At 38.7% G+C, this 16,004-nt stretch overlaps 1 protein-coding gene across 1 annotated transcript in view; it reads left to right on the top strand.

Annotated features, from left to right (window-relative positions):
- Positions 1-16,004, top strand: part of LOC124723063 (ATP-dependent helicase brm-like) — a 256,556-nt gene that overhangs the window by 73,655 nt on the left and 166,897 nt on the right. Inside the window, exon 11 of the mRNA XM_047248240.1 lies at positions 5,197-5,370. Coding sequence (XP_047104196.1) covers positions 5,197-5,370 — 174 coding nt within the window. The remainder of the gene's footprint in view (positions 1-5,196; positions 5,371-16,004) is intronic.

Raw genomic sequence — 16,004 nt, 5'->3', positions numbered from 1 at the left:
AGGGGAAAGACAGATACCACCTGTAGGAAAATTAGAGAGATACTTGGAGAAAACAGAAGCATTTGTATGAATATCAAACCTCATATGGCAAACCAGTACTAAGCAAAAAGGAAAAGGTGGGAGTTAATATGTACAAGGTCTGTATGAGAGAAAGCAACTTGAGGACATAATTATAGAAAGAGAAGAGGAAATATGTGGAAATGAGATGGGAGATATGATACTGCAAGAAGAATTTGACAGAACACTGGAAGACCTCTGTGGAAACAAGGCACATGGAGTAGATGCTATTGAATCAGAACTACTGAAAGCCTTGGGAAAGCCAGCCATGGCAGAATTATTCCACCTGATAAGTAAGATCTAGGAGATTGGTGAAATACTCCCAGCAAGAATGCAATAAAAATAAATCCAATTTCAAAGAAGGCAGATGCCGACAAGTGTGCATACTTACCGAACCATCAGCTTAATAAGTCATGTTCAGAAAATATTGCCACAGATTATTAACAGAATTATGGAAAAACTGGTAGATGCTGAACTCAGAAAAGACTGTGTTCTGGAGAAATGTATGTACACACAAGGCAATACTGATCGACCCTTTGGCTTACTGTAGAAGATAGATTGAAGAAAGGCAAACCTTCATTTTATCGTATTTGTAGACCAAGAGAAAAGATAGATTATGTTGACTGGAATGCGCTCTCTGAAATTCCTAAGGTATCAGGGATAAAATACAGGCAAAAAAAGGTTATATACGTGCTGTACAGAAACCAGATGAGAGTTGGAGACCTGAAGAACATAAAAGGGATAGCCATGGTTATGAAGGGATTGAGACAGGGTTTGTAGCCTATCCCCACTGTTATTGGATTTTTACATTGAACAAGCTGTGGAGTAAACCATGAAGAAATTTGGGAAGGGAATTAAAGTTGATCGAGAAGAAATAAAAACTTTGCAATTTGCTGATAACATTTTAATTATGTCAGAGATGGCAAAGAACTTTGAAGAGCAGTTGAACAGAATGTATACGGTCTTGAAAATAAATTATAAGAGGAACATTAAGAAAAATAAAACAAGGTTTATGGAATTTAATTGAACTGTGTGAAGCAGTGCTGAGGGAATTAGGTTATGAAATGATACATTAAAAGTAGTGGACGTGCTTTGCTATTTTGGCAGCAAAATAACTGATGATGACCAAATGTAGAGGGGTGTAAAATCCAAACTAATAATAGTTAGAAAGGTATTTCTGAAAAAAGAGTAATTTTTTAACATCTAAAAATAATTTAAGTATTACAAAATTCTTTCTGAAGCTATTCATCTGGAATGTAGTCTTATATGGAAGTGAAATGTGGACAATAAGCAGTTCAGACAAAAGGAGCATAGAAGCTTTTGAAATATAGTGCTAAAGAAGAATGCTGAAGATAAGATGGTTAGATTGAATGACAAATGAGCAATTACTGAACTGAATTGAGGGAAAAAGAAATTTGTGATGCAACATGATTAAAAGAAAGGATGATAGGTGACAACCTGAGGTATCAAGTAATTGTCAATTTTTAGATGGGAGGAAGTGTCATGGGAGGGGGAGTGGAGGAGTTAAATATTGTAGAGGGAGACCAAGGCTTGAATACGGAAAACTGGTTGAAATGAATGCAGGTTGTAGTAGTTAAGCAGAGATGAAGAGGCTTACAAGGGATTGTCAGCATGGAGAGCTGAATCAGATCAGTCTTAGGACTGATGACCTTAACAACAGCAGCAAGAACAACAACACATGTACATCATGTTTTTACTAAGTTAACACAATTTTATTTAACTGCCTCACCAGTGTAAGTTTTATTTATCTGCTTACTTTGGATCACTCGTCTACTTGAAGAATCAAAGTCCACAGATTTTTGGTGTGGTTACTTTCTGTTCTCACATCCCATCTGAATATCAAAGTGTGCATACAAACCTAAGGAGCTTCAGCATCAGTAAGTTGTGAGAATTGCATTTCTGGGCAAGATGATTGATGGATGTTGTCCCGTGTTAAGTGCTGTGTTCAGTTGGATTTGGTTGACACAGTCTTTGGTCAGTGGTCATACTGAAAAATTATAAAGCTTGATTGTGAGAATTTTACTTACAGATGATTCACCTGTCAGAGATGCAGGCCTACATGCACATATTGATGCTTGAACGAATTCTGTGAACAGTAATCTTATAGTGTCCTCACTCTTCGTCCAGGTTATGAAAATGTCATCAGCGACTCTGGAGTTCGTATTCTGGGCATCTAGGAAGGATTCCTATAGATGACCAATGAATAATTTGGCATAGGTCCTGCTCCAGAAGTGATAAAGTTAGTTTCGTGCATGTGGTGTGCCCCCCGCCCCCCCTTTCCCCTTTCATGTCAACTGGCTGTTTCATAGTTATGAAAGGCTTTCTTTTGATACTGTGGGTCGCAGCGTGGTGGGACACACACACACACACACACACACACACACACACACACACACACACACACAGAGAGAGAGAGAGAGAGAGAGAGAGAGAGAGAGAGAGAGAGAGAGAGAGATGCCCAAAAAATCTGAAAATTGCATGATTCGACCAGCTGGCTACATGGAGACAAACAATGAAGCCCTTTCACATTCTGTTAAGTGCTGATAAAGCTCTCAAGAATGTGAAACATCTCTGTGTCATTCAGTGATCACTGAACATCTGATGCTGTTCATGCCCCTTCTCTTCCCTACCAGGCCTTGTAGTGACACTAAACATGGACAACAATAATGCACTCTGGTGGATGTTTCACCTGTCAGAGAATTGCAGCTCAATCATTTACATATCCACTGATGTGTAAATGTACGAAGTTACTGTAAGTTGGTATCTGAACATGTCTTCTGCATGTTTCGCTATTTTTTTGTCAGGTTGTGTACATTTTTGAATCTGTGCACTGTTAGTGCTCCTGCCACATACTTGCTCACTACAAATAAATGGAAAATTCATATTTTTTGTTCATTTACAGTTCCACTATTTTCACTTTCATTTATTTATTTTTTGGTGTTGAATTTTGACCTGTTTCGTAGGTACTATAGCAGGTTACGTTATATCTGTTATTACCTATTTTTATCTATTATTACCTATTTTTAACTGTTTGTACACATATTCTGTCCAATAAAATGTGTATATTATCTCTCTGTGTTATGTTAATGTGTTAGTAAACTACAACTGTGTTTCTTATGGTGATATTTTAGTGTGTTAGTATACACACTGAGAGGACGAAAGTCATGGGAAACCTCCTAATATTGTGTTGGATCTCCTTCTGCCTGACATAGTGCAGCAACTCAATATGGCATGGACTCTATAAGTTGTTGGAAATCCACTGCAGAAATACTGAGCCCTGCTGCCTCTATAACTGTACATAAGCTGCCTCTATAACTGTACATAATTGGAAAGTGTTACCAGTGCAGGCTGTTGTGCACAAAGTGACCTCTTGATTGTGTCACATAAATGTTCGATGGGGTTCATGTTGGGCAATCTGGGGGGGGGGGGGGGGGGGCAAATCATTCCTTTTTAATTCTCCATGATGTTCTTCACACCAATCGCAGTCAATTCAATTGTGGCCTGGTGACATAGCACATTGTCATGCATAAAACTTCCACCATTGTTTGAGAACATGGAAGTTCGTGAATGGCTGCAAATGATCTGCAAGTTGCTGAAAACATAACTTTTTCCAGTCAATGATCAGTTCAGTTGGACCAGAGGACCCTGTTCATTCTATGTGAACACAGCCGACACTGTTACAGAGCCATCACCAGCTTCCACAGTGCCTTGGTGACAACTTGGCTCCATGGCTTTGTGGGGTCTGTGCCACACTTAAACCCCAACATCTGCTCTTACCAACTGAAATCAGAACTCATCTGACCAGGCCACGGTTTTCCAGTCATCTAGGGTCCAACTGATACAGTCATGAGCCCAGGAGAAGTGTTGCAGGCATTGTCGTGCTGTTAGCAAAGGCACTGGCATCGGTCATCTGCTGCCAGAGCATGTTAATGCCAAATTTTGCTACACTATCCTAATGGATATGTTTGTCGTGTGTCTCACATTGATATCTGCAGTTGTTTCATGCAGTGTTGGTTGTTAGTTAGCACAGTTCTATTCAAACAACACTGTCCTTGATTGTTAAGTGAAGCCTGCTGGCCCCTGCGCTGTTCATGGTGAGAAGTAATGCCTGAAATTTGACATTCTCGACACACTCCGTACACTGTTGATCTCGGAATATTGAATTCTGTAACAATCTCTAAAATGAAATGCCCCATGCATCCAGCAAGAACTACCATTCCACATACAGAATCTGTTAATTCTTGTTGTGCAGCCCTAATTGCACTGGAAACCTTTTCACAGGAATCTCCTGAGTACAAATGATGTCTCCACCAATACAGTGCCCTTATATACCTGTGTATGCAATACAACCACCATCTCTGTATGTTCATATTGTTTTCCCATGACTTGTCATTTCAGTGTAATCTCTAACTTAGAAATAAAACAGAATCTAATACTGTGTTAATATTGTTAAATTGTCGTGCTAAGTTTTGTGTGTTTTTGATAGTATAAAAATTCTTTACCATTTATTTTCTAGTATTGTTATGGTATATTTCTAGCTTTATTTGTCCATGCCTCCCACAAATGTGAAGTGTGAGAAAGTATGCAGATGTTACTTCATCTCTCAAACAGTTAGTGCTCCCAGCTGAGTCTCGAAGCGTTTTAACATCTAAATGATGTAGCAGAATAATGACTTTGCTAGAATGGCAGTGAGAGAAACGGCACAATGAACTTAGTTTCAGTGTGGGAAATGGGGCTAAGAGTGCTGTTGTTCTGTCTTCGTGATTAAATTAATCAAATCAAGCATTTGAGCCAGTAGGACTGAAACCAAAAACATGGACACATGCATGCACACGCACACGCATAGCTGTCATGTTCTTTATGCTTCTTTCACACTTAAATCTCCATATAAGGATTCTGTTGGTACCTGATAGACATATTCAAAATGATGATGAAAACTAACAAAAATTTTACACATTCAGATATCTCAGCCTTTTAGTTATTTTTTATAAAACTGCATTACTATGTCTTGTTCTACTAATAATTACAATTATTTATCCTTATCTTTTTTGTTTTTGTAGATGTTAGATCTCTCTGCCATTATTTGTGTCCTTTCAATATGGAATCTTTCCCTTGCAGGTCAGATGTTGCGTGGGGACCAGATGCCATCAGGTGGTCAACTACAGACTTGGTTGGAATTGAATCCTGGATGGCAAGTTGTATATGACGATGAGAATGGTGCCGATGATGATAGTGACAATGACTCACAGCAAGATGAAGATTATCGAGGGTTGTGTGATGAAATTGTGCCTGGTTTGTGAAAATATACCAGACATTTCTGTTTTAACTTGAATTGTCAGCTAATGTAAAAAGTTGGAGGGGCCATATTTTATCATAAGTTTATCTGTGGGTTAAAAGTTATCAAAGTGACTCTTTGTTGGTAGCACTGCAGTTTCTGATAGTAACCTTGTCTCCTACGTTTTACATACTTTGATAGTCTTTTATCAAATGACAAAAATTCCTGTTCATATCTGTGGTGGGTTAAATACATTAATCAAACTAGTTTCCCATGTAGCACATACACTGGATGGTGTTGAATTATGTTCAGTATGTGACTGATTCTCAAAGCATTAGTGGGTTATATCATTGAAAGAGCTTCATATACAAGTGGAAATAACTGCTACTTGTGGTGCCATTTTAAAATTTTATATTATTCATTAAGTTATGACTATTGCTGTGTACCACATTAATTTCTAAAGCTCTCAAAAGTTCATATTATCTTACTCTATAAGGCCCATGGCATTTCCTGGCTATCATTAAAGTAAGAGGTTAACTACAAACAGTTTTTTAAGTTGCCCTCAAAGCTGGGGAAAGACTGGAGATGTTAGCCTCCTTTATCGTTCTACAGCAGCATTTCTTAGCCTCTTTTTAATGTGTACATTTCTCGTGGAACCCGTGATTTGTTCCTATAATATGTTTCTCTAACTGCATAGCGAGTAGAAGAGAGGAAGTACACTGTCTTACCTCATGTTAATACACATAGCATAGGATAGGTGGTGTGCCCACTAGCTACAAGCAGCCATGTCACTTCAGACTCAGCTTAGTACAGTTCTGCTTTATCAAGCATTGTATTGTGTCCTCTTATTTTGTGAATTTGCTAGTGGTGGTGTGTTTAAACATCGAAGAGTTCAAATCCACAGCTTCTAGTGACTCAGCTTAACATGAGAAGCAGCAAAAGAAGTCTTCATATTTAATTCCAGCGTACAGATCTGGTTTCAGAGAAATTAAAGGCAAAACATTTACTTGACCTGCAAAACTCAAAGAAGAATTTTTAAAATCTATGAGAGCAATTCCTCCTAAATAGAGAGGTCTGACTCACAACTGTTTCGTTTGTGACTTAAGTTTCATGGAGGAACTTGTTACAAAAACACACATGGTTATCATTGACCACAACCTAGTTGAAATTCCGAGACAGAGATGGTCTCAAAAAGCCAGAGTTGTTCCTCATTTACATCCTTCTTACTAAAATATATATCCAAAATACTATAGAAAATAAAATCGCCAGTAAAACACTCACAGAAGGGAAGTTGTAACACAAAAGTTGGTAAACCATAAGAATTTGCATGTATGCCATTCTATCATTTGTCGAGGACAATATACAGAATAAACCAATACCAGGTGTAACAGCTATTCCATTAAAAAATCACATTGAAAATTAAGAAACTGAAAATTGTGCAATTATGTGATAAACGGAGAAGAGCAAATACCCAGATCAGTCTACTGCAAAAGCAGCTCACAGATAAAAAGTGAGAGATGAATCAGGGAGATCTACGTAATTCTGAAGTTAGTAAGAAACAAAAAATCATATGCGACACAATGTTAAAGAAAAGCCAAATGAAAAATAATAAAGGATCATGGTATGATTATATTTTTCTTGTGGACAGCGTGCTCTTAAAAATTAGTTGCCCAAAGAACAACTGTGCTGATATGTCACAAAGTTAAGTTTCAAGAAAAACTGCAAACGACTGTAAGAATAAACATGCAAATCATGCTCTAGTGTTTATGTTTGTTCCTCTGCTGCATAACTGGATCCAACCAGTCATAGTGTATGCGTTGCAACACAACCTCTGGTGATGTCATCTTGCAGATAATTATCCAGTTCTAACAGGCTGGAATTAGAATTATTGTATTCAATTCTGATATCAGTCAACTGAATAAAAAGGTTTCGTGATGTCTAACAATTTGTGACATAAAAAATAACTTGTTTTACACTGAAATCTAATTGATGAAACTTTAAGTTTATGGGAAGTTTCAGGTAGAATTCATTTGCTAAAGTGCTTAAAAATTTTTTTGTGATAAAGTAAATGTACTTTTTAATGATAAAGTGTCAACTATAAATTCTTTTATCTACAAATTTAGCAACAGGATAATTTCGCTGAATTCATTAGGTTAAACATTTGCCCCCAAGTTAACTTCCACTCATTTGGATCTGATGTCACTTCAGTGAATGAACATAACATTAGCTTTGCAGTTGTTCAGTAACTCACTAGCAAATGTCAATATTCTTTAGGATGCAGGGAGCCAAGCAGAGGTGTGTGAAGTCAGGTTACCTGTTGGGAACTTGTGAAACATCTTCATCACTGTCGAAACATTATTAGAGTTCAATCATTTATTCACAGGGTTTACAGTTTGTTGCTCTCCCACACCAGCCTTGGCTCTTGGGCATTCAGCTGCATGTTGGATTCTAACTGATGCCTGCATAGTCATCTTGGTGTCTGCATGCCCAGCAACCATGGCACGTGACGGGTTGCTGGCAAGCAGGCACGGCTGTTGCCCAGCATGAAGCGAGCTTGTGCTGGCTGCTGGAGTGTCTTCAGTTCCACTCCAAATTCTAAGATGACCCTTATGTCCCACGGTACCGACTGGCCGCCTTGTCATCCTCAGCCCACAGGCGCCACTGGATGCGGATATGGAGGGGCATGTGCTCAGGACACAACTCTCCGGGCCGTATGTCAGTTTAAGAGACCGGATCTGCTACTTCTCAATCAGATAGCTCCTCAGTTTGCCTCACAAGGGCTGAGTGCACCCAGCTTGCCAACTACGCTTGGCAGACCGGAAGGTCACCCATCCGAGTGCTAGCCCAGCCAGACAGTGCTTAACTTCGGTGATCAGATGGGAACCGGTGTTACCACTGTGGCTAGGCCATTAGCATGTTCAAATTAAGCTCCAGGTTAATGACAGCTTTCCCCTACTATGATTTTGATAACTTCAATACCATTCTTATATCTGGGGAATAATATTTTTTTTACAGAAAATGGCTTCAGGTTGACGATGCAGTAGCTACCAGCTAAAACGACAGTTTTTGACAATTTTTAATTAGCTGTACAGCCTATTAATTTTGCCATTTGTGGTCTCCATCATTGCAAATACAATTGCAGCTGTCCCATTGTATTTTATTCTATAGGAGAAAATAATTTGCAAGACCAAATACTTCAACTTCAGTAGCACATTTTGGTACAATAGATATTAGCATGAAAGAAGATCCTCCAGTAACGTTTTTCTTGCTGATTCCTAACTATCAGAATGAATGCTGCTAGTCTAGCTATGTCACTAGGTTCTCCATTTGCAATGAAATTTTGAACTATTTGAGGTGAAGAGTAAGTTCATTCTCTATACTGGTTGCCAAATCTGTGGTGCAATAAGCTACTGTGTCTTGCAAAAGCAGGATGTTACATATCTGTTTTGCTAATCTTTGACCTAACATATTACCATTGCCTTGATGGAATGTTTAATAAGATTTTGTACAACTGAGAAGGCTGTTTGACAGATCACTAAGTAAGAAGCCTTAGTTGCTTTTTAATTCACAATTTTTGTGGTTTGAACCATAAACATTGTTAATTTTAAGAGTTCTTTATGGTTTTGAATGTAGATTTCAACATTTTTTTCCTTTCTATTCTCCACAAACAGATCCCAAGTGACAATACAATTTAGCTGTAATCATTGAGCTACTCGGGAGAATTTGTTGCAAATAATGCAGTGAGAATTATAATTGTTGTTCATGAATCCTGAAGATATATAACTTTTGTAATACTTCCTAAACCTTTTAGTAACTTCTCTGGATTGATTACTTGTAGAAGCAATAACTGGCCTAATTTCTTTTAAGGTAATTTCATGGCATCCTTGTGATTGCTGTCTTAATTAAGTCACAGAAGAGCTAGTAGTTGAGTGGGAAGCAGAATAGTCAAGTTCTCCACTAGAATGTTCAACAAGAGTGCCTTTTTTAGGTCATCTCAATGAGTCTTACAACAAAATATCAAAAACAGTTTGAAGAAAAAAAATAAATAAATAAAGTGGCAGCTACCCTTTAAGGCAAAGTAAAGTTTAAATGGTTACTTACACTGATCAGCCAAAACATTATGACCACCTGCCTAATAGCTAGTATGTCCATCTTTGGCACAGATAAGTGACAACGCCTCGTGGTATGGGAGCAGTGAGGCCGTGGTAGGTTGCTGGAGGGAGTTCATACCCCATCTGTGCACACAAGTCACTTATTTCCTGCAAATTCTCGGGAGAGGATCAGTGAGCTCTGACACCACATTCACTCACTTCCCAGATGTGTTGACCGGGTTCAGATCTGGTGATTTGGGGACCAGCACATCAATTGGAACTTACCACTGTGTTCTTTGAATGACTCCATCACACTCCTGGCCTTGTGACATGGCACACTATCTTTTTGCAAAATGCCACTGCTGTTGGGAAACATGATGGTCATGAAGAAGTGTATTTGGTCTGCAACCAGTGTATGATACTGTGAATGTTCCCCAGAGTGTAATGGAGCTGCCGCCAGTACAGGTATCAAGCAGCTCTTCCCATGGAAGACGATGGATTTGCACCCTCCCATCAGCATGATATGGAGATATCAGGATTCATCAGATCATGCAATGCTCTGCCACTGTGCCAATGTCCAGTGCTGATGGTCATGTGGCCACTTGTAGTAGTTGCTGATGTCATGCTCTTAACATTAGCACGTGCATGGGTTGTTGGCTGATGAGGCCCATTGTGAGGAGTGTTCGGTGCAGTGTGTGCTCAGACACACTTGTACTCTGCCCAGCATTAAAGTGGGGTGATAGCTCCATCACAGTTTGCTGCCTGTCCTGTTGTACCAGTCTGCCCAGCCTACGATGTCCAACATCTTTAATGAAGGGTGGTTGCCGAATTCCACGACGTATTGATGTGTTTCACCTTGGTTTCGCCATGTGCTGAGGCCACTCACCACAGCAGTCCTCAACCACCTGACAAGTTGTGCAGTTTCTGAAATGCTCGTGCCGAGCCTCCAGGCCATCACAATCTGCCCCTGGTCAAACTTGGATAGATTGCGTGTCTTCCCCATTCTACACATGGACATCATGCCAACTGATACTACACCCACCGTTTGTGTGTCTGTCTGAGTCACAGGGTGTATATGCTCCGGGACATCCAGGAAAATCCCGGGAATTTTTTCTTCCTGGAGAAAACTGGGAAAAACATGGGAATTTTGTAGAATTCCGGGAATTTTTCATTGTTTTAGACTTGAGTTAAAGTTTGGTAATTTTGACTGGTAAGAACTGATAAACAACAAAGTGTGTCAAAGGCTTTAGGATGAAGGCTATGGAATACTTAATGACAACAAACTGCAGCCGATTAGCATGACGTCACAACTGTTTACGTAAAGTTCATCTGAGCAGTTGCTCATGGTCTCACGTGCATGCGCAGTTGAGTTGTGTATGGGCAGTACCTTCTCCCACTTCCGGCTACTTGACCTGTGGCCGTTAGCTGTATCAGCAGTAGCAACAAGCAGCCAGATGCTATCTGGAAAAAATTTTCTGGCGCGTCCAAGCTGCCAGATTGCTGCATGTGCATAGCAGTCTGGGTTTTGGTGGGGAGGGGGTTAGTCTCCACGTAAACAGTGTTTACATATAGTGATTTTGCTGTTTCCTCTTCATTTACCCGTTTCACATTAAATGAAAACAAAATGGGTATCTGTGTTCTAGAGCTATCAAGTGAATTAAAATACATTCACATAATTACGGAAGGCTAACATATGTTGTTAGTTTCAGTCTTCTGATTTTATTTTATTTCCATGTTTTTGACAGTCACCCACCTTGCGTATCAATGAAGTTATTTTTGTCAGTTTGCTAAATAAATGTGGCTTTTATTAGTCTCTCCACAGAGACAGTCAGTTTATTAGAAATGAAGTGTTTCATTCCGCACTATTGGCTAGTTTCAACTGTTCACTGAATTTAAAGTGCACATTTTCATTTTCTGGAATGTATGGCATTATGCTATAATAAAGAACCAAACATGAGATCATACAATACTGGTACTCCAATAAAATTTTCATCCCGAAAACAGCAATGAAATCTTAATATCAGGCTGGGACCCACTTCATTTTGAATCTGGACATATGAATGTGCACTTTAAGCCGAATTATGCGTTTTAGTATGGTGAATCTGGAGATATGAATGTGCACTTTAAGCCGAATCATGCGTTTTAGTTTGGTGTACAAAATTCCGATGCTCTTGGAGTATCTTATTTCTGTTAATACTACATATGTATGAACATATGGGCTTCCTACATCATTGTAGCTGCCCACGCACAATGACACCTGTTTTCTGGTGCTCTCTGGCAACTGCTGAAATGAGGCTGTTTCTAATAGGTCGCAGGAAAATATTGCAAATGGTGTTTTGAAAAGTGTTAGTTTCAAAGTAAATTTCCTTTTACGCAAGATGTATTATGTTATGTGTGTTAATGTGCAATGAATTTCTTAAATCACAGAGTGTTTGATACTCATTTAAAGCTTAACACATTGAGGACTAGCCACTTAGAAGAATTTTGAGCCCAGAAGACCAGGCATTAATGTCATTATTTAAAATTTCTGGCACGTTTGTGTGATGTATCTTAAAGTGTAACACACGAAGACCATTATTATATGTGAAAGCTTAGCTTTTCTTGTAGCTTGTTAATCCTCAAGACCAATATTGTGCATTACAATCTCTACTTCAATGCTTCAGAAATTAATGTGCCGTTTTGAATCTATACTACTGTTACATGAATACAAAAATGTGCAGTGTATTGTAATATGAAAATATGCAGCGTAAATGTTGCTACACATCAGAGCTTTTCAAAACTCACCCCAGAATTTTTTCATTCTCGAAGTTCCACAGTGGTGTATAAAACATTCACCATTCAAAGGATTGATATTTTTACAGCTGCAAGGGAAAGTATACTGTCACATATCATGGAAAAAGTGCATTTTTCACCTTGTAAGAAGTGTGTTTTCACGTGGAAAAAAAAATGCATTTTTAACTGGGAGATCCAGGAAAAATCAAGAATTATTTTTCTTGTTCGCATATACACTCTGAGTCATTTCTCACCACATGATATAGCTATTGCCTGGATGGGTTTATATCAATAATAGGTCAGTGGTCATAATGTTGTGGCTGATCACTGTACGTTGATAACACTATTAATAGCATAATAACACTAAAACAAACTGTTAATAATGGCAAATGTTCCGTTTTATACAATTAGTTTAAAGTTACAAGAAAGGTACGGGAGGGGGGTGTCCAAATTTTGTGTAGACAATGACCTCCCTCTCCACCTAAATCCATGCTCCACAAGCCATCTTACAGTTTGTCATGGAGGTTGTCATTTCCCCCAATTCCTGTTACAGTTGTGAATGTCCATGTACTTGAATCTCTCTACTTTTACATTCATGATCTTTTCACAATAACATCATCTGCCACTGGAGTTGGCTGAGCATCCCTGTAACACATTTATGCTTACTGAATGAACCTTTGATGAAATGTGCTGCTCATCTTTGGATCTTGTGTATTTCCTCGATCAATTATGTCTGATATGCATTTCAGACTGACAAGAAATATTAAAGTATTTGTCAAATGAGGGATGTTTAAGCTGCCTCCTTTGTGGGTGACCTACATCTTCTGAGGATTCTTCTGATGAATGTGTCTGGCATCCGCCTTAACCGTGATTAGTTTTATGTGCTCATTCCACTTCAAATTGCTCAGTATGCATATTCCTACACATTTTGTGTAACTTACTACTTCCAGTGACTGTTCTACAGTCATGTAATCAAACAGTAATGGGTCTTTCTTCCTATTTCTACACTACATGCTACACTGAAGCACCAAAGAATCTGGTATAGGCATACATGTTCAATTACGGAAATGTGTAAACAGTCAGAATATGGTGCTGCAGTCAGCAATGCAAATATAAGACAAGTGTCTGGCACAGTTGTTAGATCAGTTACTGCTGCCACAATGGCAGGTTATCAAGATTTAAGTGAGTTTGAATGTGGTGTTATAGTTGGCGCACGACCAATGGGACACAGCATCTCCAAGGTAGCGATGATGTGGGGATTGATGAATTATTCTCGGGTTATCAGCCAAGTGGTGGCGTCGTCTTGTCGCAACGTTTCAATGAGTTTCGTACCAATCATCTTCGCCAGAAGAATTCATCAGTGGAATGTGCCGAGAAAGACCGAAATTGCATAGATGTGGGGATTTTCCCGTACGACCATTTCACAAATGTACCGTGAATATCAGAAATCTGGTAAAACATCAAATCTCTGATGTCACTGTGGCTGGAAAAATACCCTGCAGGAACGGGACCAATGATGGCTGAAGAGAATCGTTCAATGTGACAGAAGTGCAGTCTTTCAGCAAATTGCTGCAGATTTCAATGCTGGGCCATGAACAAGTGTCAGCATGTGAACCATTCAATGAAACATCATCGATACAGGCTTTCGGAACAGAAGGCCCACTCGTGTACTCTTGATGACGGCACGCCACAAAGCCTTACGCTTCACGTAGGCCCATCAACACAGACATTGGATTGTTGATGAGTGGAAACATCGTTGCATTGTCGGATGAGTCTTGTTTCAAATTGTATCGAGCGGATGGACATGTATGGCTATGGAAACAACCTCATGCCATGGACTCTGTATGTCAGCAGGGGACTGTTCAAACTAGTGGAGGCTCTGTAATGGTGTGGGGTGTGTGCAGTTGGAGTGATGTGGGGCCCCTGATATGTCTAGATATGTCTCTAACAGATGACACATACGTAAACATCATGTCAGATGACCTGCATCCATTCATGTCCATTGTGCATTTCAATGGACTTGGGCAATTCCATCAGGACAGTGCGACACCCCACACGTCCACAATTGCTACAGAGTAGCTCCAGGAACACTCTTTTAAGTTTAAATATTTCCACTGGCCATCAGACCCCCCCCAGACATGAACATTTTGAGGCATATCATGGATGCCTTGCAACATGCTGTTCAGAAGAGATCTCCACCCCCTTGTACTTCTACGGATTTATGGACAGCCCTGGCACTACTCCAGACATTAGTCAATTCCATGCTACATTGTGTTTCGCGCACTCGTGTGTGCTCACGGGTCCTACACGATATTGGGCAGATGTTACTTTTACGTCTGGAGACTTCTCTGTGTTGATAATAACATACTTTGGTCTGAAAAATACAGCCTTATTCGCTGTTGGTGTTACATTCATGCTGGCTATCAAGTTAGTAAGCAGAAGCAAGGGTTGGTTTTTATTCTATTTTTTAATTTTGTATAGGCATATCTTTTTGTTTCATTTTGTAAGTTACTTCCTTGGAAAAAAGATACATACGTTTCGAGGAATGTTTGAATGGCATCTTTGGGCCCCAGGGTTCCATAAAATACAGTTCAAGAAATGCTAGTCTATAATATTAAACTTCAACAACCAGAAGTATCAATTCTATGTTTAAATCCAGCTAGAGTCTTCTTGTGTCCAGTCTGCTTGTTACATCCTTCCCTAATTTTTATTTATTTTGAAACCCATTTGTGTTGTAGGAATAATTAGAATGAGTTGCATACGCCATGTTCATCCAATCAATTTGATTATTATGGGATAACATTTTCTTGGAACAAGGCAACCATCATAGTAAAATGCAAAGACATGCCACGCTAGTCATAGTTGCAGATGTGATTGCAAGGAGTTTATTCTCTTGTAACAAATTATGATTAGAAACTGAACTACTTCTGCACCTGGCAATGAATATGCAGTTCCTTTCAGTAAGATAATCAAGATAATTTCAAATACATTAAGCATAATTTTAGTCTACACAGTTTAAAAAAAGAGAGAGAAAAGGTGACCAGAAATCTTCTGCTCTAGACATATCCAAAGTGTCTGGAAAACAGTTATTGTCTCTGTTGTAGGATTAAGAAGCACTTTTTGTCCTTTATGGAATAGTTACAACTAACAATACTCAAAACTATGGAATCACACAGTGTTGATAAATGTTTTTTGGGGAACAAGTTGGTCAATTTTTCTTACTTGATTGTTTTCATTACATAATTAACCAGAGCTTAACAAATATGAGTAGTCTGTTATTTGAAGTAAAAAAGAGAAACTGTTATGAAATAACTAATTTATCCACAATGATAAATTTCTCCTAGCTTAACTGATTTTCTGTCTGCTATTAGTAAGATAATTGTAGTTCTTATTTCCATAAATAACTTGTAGAACTGTTGTAAAAAAATATAACTGAAGTAAAACCATATAATGCCTCAATATTGAGTAACATACATAAGGTACATTTTCATGTTGATCAGTTTTCAGATGGTTTAAAGTACATCACATGAAAATAGACACTGCAAAATTATGAGCTTGTGCAGAGAATTTAGTTGCAACAGATTCCACAGCCGTGATAAAGTTTTTGAAAGAAATTAGGTTACTGTGACAGCTGTTACATATTTCCATTTTATTATTTTGCGTACTATACCATTTCAGCTGTGTAGCCATTTTCAAGTAAATTGGGTCACAGGTTAAACATTTTATTTGAGAATTGCCTCAACTGAAACAGCATAGTACACAAAATAATAAAAGTGGAAACAAATAAC

Source organism: Schistocerca piceifrons, chromosome X (genome assembly GCF_021461385.2).
Source record: "Schistocerca piceifrons isolate TAMUIC-IGC-003096 chromosome X, iqSchPice1.1, whole genome shotgun sequence".
In the NCBI taxonomy this organism is placed as follows: domain Eukaryota; kingdom Metazoa; phylum Arthropoda; class Insecta; order Orthoptera; family Acrididae; genus Schistocerca; species Schistocerca piceifrons.
The sequence above is the reverse complement of the archived record's forward strand: the minus strand, read 5'-3'. Positions and strand labels throughout refer to the sequence as shown.